This window comes from Monosiga brevicollis, genomic scaffold (assembly GCF_000002865.3).
Source record: "Monosiga brevicollis MX1 MONBRscaffold_15 genomic scaffold, whole genome shotgun sequence".
Classification (NCBI taxonomy): domain Eukaryota; class Choanoflagellata; order Craspedida; family Salpingoecidae; genus Monosiga; species Monosiga brevicollis.
The window spans coordinates 597,035-601,491 of NW_001865052.1; the positions used below are offsets into that span (position 1 = coordinate 597,035).

The 4,457-nt window shown below is 57.4% G+C and overlaps 1 protein-coding gene across 1 annotated transcript; it reads left to right on the forward strand.

Annotated features, from left to right (window-relative positions):
- Positions 1-15: 15 nt before the first annotated feature.
- MONBRDRAFT_33026 (uncharacterized protein) lies at positions 16-3,793 on the forward strand. Its single transcript, XM_001747015.1, has 16 exons — positions 16-174; positions 312-371; positions 476-599; positions 678-750; positions 856-944; positions 1,072-1,180; positions 1,275-1,401; positions 1,490-1,647; positions 1,735-1,851; positions 1,955-2,025; positions 2,129-2,219; positions 2,299-2,388; positions 2,522-2,638; positions 2,770-3,279; positions 3,450-3,629; positions 3,741-3,793. The coding sequence occupies exons 1-14, from the start codon at positions 159-161 to the stop codon at positions 2,914-2,916; spliced, it is 1,389 nt and encodes a 462-aa protein (XP_001747067.1). The 5' UTR covers positions 16-158; the 3' UTR covers positions 2,917-3,279; positions 3,450-3,629; positions 3,741-3,793.
- Positions 3,794-4,457: the final 664 nt, after the last annotated feature.

A 4,457-nucleotide genomic window follows, 5' to 3' on the forward strand; every position in this document is an offset into this window, starting at 1 on the left:
CCTGATCCGTTTGCAGACAAGCCAAGTCGTACAAGGTGCGCGTCTTTTATCACACCTCGCCCAAGGCCAGCGGCGTGCAGTGGCTGGCGCCCGAGCAAACCTCGGGCAAGCAACACCCCTTTCTCTTCTCCCAGTGCCAAGCCATCCACGCTCGTAGCATGGTGCCCTGCCAAGGTGTGACCTGCAGCTCACACAAAATGCTCGACCACTTGCGTGGCGCCGACAAATCTACCTCCGAGGGCCGCACCACACCGCTCACCAATGGCACATCGTGCATGCCAAACCATGTCCCCACACTGACTTACAAATAGACACGCCCTCTTCCAAGTGCACCTACTCGGCCTCAGTTCGCGTACCCCGCCCTCTTCAAGGTTCGCCGACCCCTCTGAAATGGCACCACCTGACGGTGACACCTCTTTGCTCGCTGTCCGTCCTCATGCAACGCATGCCCGTTGCAACGCCTCTTGGGCCACAGCACTCATGAGTGCCAAGCTTGTGGGCGAGGCGCAAACCGGCAATGATGTCATTTACAAGTTTGAGCAGCCCGTGGCCGTGCCCACCTACCTCATTGCCATTGTGGTGGGCAAGCTGGAATCGCGGTTCGTGGGTTCCCCGCTGGATAAAGCGCAAGTAATCCCGCACAGAATTGGCACTGACCTTGCTTCTGGCTCTTGTAGCGACATCAGCCCACGCTGCCGAGTGTGGAGCGAACATGAGAGCATTGAAGCAAGCGCCAAAGAGTTTGAAGATGTGCGTCTGCGTCTGTTGTAAGGGCCCGTTACATAGCTTTTTACCTGCTACTGAGCTGGACTCATGTGCCTCGCAACGTATGCGTGTGCCACCACTGGTCATCAGATGGAGCAAATGCTGCAGGCGGCTGAGGACCTGCTGGGCCCCTACGTTTGGGAGCGCTACGATCTGCTTGTCTTGCCCCCGTCCTTCCCGTGAGTCTCATGCCTGCACCCCGTCGCGAGAACATCAGGCGTGCCATCATGCGCCAGTTTCAGACGGCCCACCAATAACACAAGGTCCATGCCTTGATACTCATTCTTGCAATCGGCGTGTTTGTAGCTACGGCGGCATGGAAAACCCAATGCTGACGTTTGTGACACCCACGCTGCTCGCCGGCGACAAATCGCTGACCTCGGTCGTCATTCACGAAATCACCCACAGCTGGACCGTAAGGCCTCATGATGTGGACCAGCCACGATGGCGCCGGCTCGCTGTGCGGCCACTCATGCGTGCCCACGTCCCACCACGTGTCGAATGCACAGGGCAATCTGGTAACATCAGCCACATGGGAGCATTTCTGGCTCAATGAAGGGTTTACTGTCTTTTGCGAGCGCAAGATTGTCGGTGCCTTGCATGGCGAGCCTGCGCGCCAATTTAGTTCGATTGGCGGTGCGTGACCCGACCTTTGAAGTATATACTTGTTATATGGAATGTCATCAACGGACCTGCCTCTCACTGAATGACGATCTGGACGCAGGCCTCAAGTCACTGCGCGACAGCATCGACGTTTTTGGTGAGACCAACCCTCTGACGGCACTTTGTCCGAAGATTGACGAAGCTACAGACCCCGACGATGCCTTTAGCAGTGTACCCTACGAAAAGGGTTCCAACCTGCTCTACTACATTGAAACCCTGGTGTGTGCTGCCGGGCGCCCTGCTTGGCCTCCTTCGATTTCGGCTGCCTCGCGCCACACGTCTTAACGCCCAGTCGACTGGACCCAGGTGGGTGGACCCGCGCAGATGGACCCTTTTCTCAAGGCATACATCAAGCAATTTTCCCACAAGTCCATCACGACTGATGACTTTAAGACGTTTCTCTACTCCTTTTTTGCAGACAAGGTCTGTGCTTGCAGCTCCAGACCAGACTCCCAATACAGACAAAAAAAAGCAATCGGCTCATTACATGCTTGGAATGGGTCCTGCCGGGGTTCGCGGCTCATAGAAGGAAGTACTGGACAACATCGACTGGGAGTCTTGGTTCAACACCCCCGGCATGCCCCCGGTAGAAAACCAGTGCGTGGTCGCACATGCGCCTTGCACCCACGCTAGAGCCTGGCTGGACAGGGTGTGTCGCTGCCTGACGCTGCCTGACGCTGTGCAATGGTCGCGCGTACAGGTTTGATAATGCACTTGGCGCCGAAGCTACTGCGCTGGCCGACCAGCTGTTGGCTGACAAGGCCGTGGAAGGCTGCCAAGAGAAGTTTGCGGTACGGAATTGGCATGAGCGCAGCATGTCCGGTCGCAAGTGACAATTCTCACCGGAGGGGGCAATGTTTGAGAGCGTAGCAACTCAATTCCAACCAAGTGTGCACATTGCTTGACCGATTGCTCACATCGAAAAAGGCCGACGTGGCTCTTCTGCAAGCCATGGACAAGGTGCGCAAGGAGTGTTTTTTGGTGTTTGTCTTTGGCAGAACGCATTGCTCCACTTGGCAGCATTCAGTCAGACGAGGGCCAAAAATGGCTACCAGGCCTAAGCGGTTGTTATCTTCACCACATGGCCACATAGGTCTTGAAGCTGGGCGCCAGCCAGAACAGTGAGATTCGCTTCCGATGGCTGCGGCTGGCCCTGCAGTGCAACTGGGAGGAGCAATACTCTGAGGTGGTCAAGTTTGCCACTGAGCAGGTGCGCGTATTCGCATGCTTTGAATGGTGTTTTTGCCCAGGCTGGTGGAGCGTGTTTAATTCGAGCTGGTGTGCGCTGGCAAGGAGCCGGCCGCAAAGCTCACGATCGTCGATTCTGGCGATCCGTCGCAGGGGCGCATGAAGTTTGTTCGTCCGCTCTATCGCGAGCTGAGCCAGGCTAAGAATGGCGCTGAACTGGCACGCAAGACCTTTGAGGAGCACCGCGCCACGTATCACAACATTGCTGCCACCATGGTGGCCAAGGATCTCAAACTCTAGAGAGGGAGATCGAATAGCTTGACAAGGAGCACGCAGTGCCTCTTGCCGTCAATTGAAGCCCAGCGCTAAACAAAACAAAAAATCAGAGTCCCCACTGCCCATAATGTTGGAACTACAACCAGCTCTCCCCTACTCTGCAGGTGTGGCTGTGGCGCGACGCCGCCCGATTAAGGTACGCTCGCGCAGCTTGTTGGCAAAGAGCCAACGCCATTCGAGATCGGCAAACTCCTCTCCCAGCTGCTGGTGACACGACTCGAAGGTGCGGGTTGAATATTGGACCGACTTGCTGCGCAGTTTGGCAGTCACGACCAGGAGAGCTCCAGGACGCATGACGGGAATCACCTCGCGCACAATGGCCAGGCACTATTGTAGCAAAGGCGCAGAACAGGCCACGCGCACCGCACAACGTGAAAATAAACAACAAGGGCGGGAGCGAGGCGTGATTTTAGTGAGAGCAGGAAGTATGGTACGAGGAGAAAGCACGGGGGACCGTAGGTGCAGATAGATGCAGCAAAGCAGATACGAAAACGCACGTTGTCCATTTCAGTGTTCATGTCACAGACAACCAAGTCATATGGGCCCCGCTCAAGCATTTGGGGCATGGCATCTTGCACACGGGCGCGAAAATGCACCACGTTGGGTAAGGCAGTGACGGCCTGACTGAGCATGGCCGGGTCCACGGCCACCACCAGCTCGCAATGGCGGGCCAGATACTGCGGCGATTCGACGCGCAAAAGGGCCCGGGCAGAGGCAGAGGGGGTGAGATGCCTGGCCATGTTTTAGCTCAACCGATGGACCAGCGCGAGGAATCAATCAAATCTCACCTCTGTCCAGCCGCCGGGCGCGGCGCCAATGTCGACCGCACGCGCACCCGGAGGCAAGGTGAGATGGTGAGGCGAGCCCTCGAAAACCTCACGAAGCTTGTTGGCGGCGCGGCATAACGGGGTCTGGGCGGAGTAAGCAAGTGCCGAGACGTTGTAGCCCTTGCGGCTGCCTACTCGGCGCCCTTCTGATGGAGCACGCGCCTCTTCATCAATGAGTTCGGGTTTGCCGTCGGGAAAAGCTTGAGGGTTGGCTGCTGCGCGCTGCATTTGTGCGGCGCTCTTGAGGTGAGAGCCGGGGTCATCGTACCAGACCAGGGCGTCCGCCCGTGGCATGGTACCGCACAGATACAAATCAAGGCCAGCTTGGACGATGACGGCGTAGTGAGAAAAGTTGTGCGGGTCGAGGCGATCGGCCAGGGCGGGATAGGTCAGCAGAGTTGTGATGGCCTTGCTGCGCTCGCGATTGGGCCAGGAGAAGACACGATAGACGTGGTCTGCGGCGGCTGGCTTGGTGGCTTGCTCTTCCAGGTAAGCGCCTGCAGCTGAGATGGAGGTGGTGACCTGTTGGACGGCAAAGTAGCCGCCCGCTTTGAGCAAGCGATCCGCCAGCGCCGGGTACTGTTGAGCGGCAGCCTGGGGATCAAAGTCGGCCAGCAAGCATTGCACGGGCTTGGAAGAGCAGGTCCACGGCATCTTTGTTCGAGCAATAATCTGTCC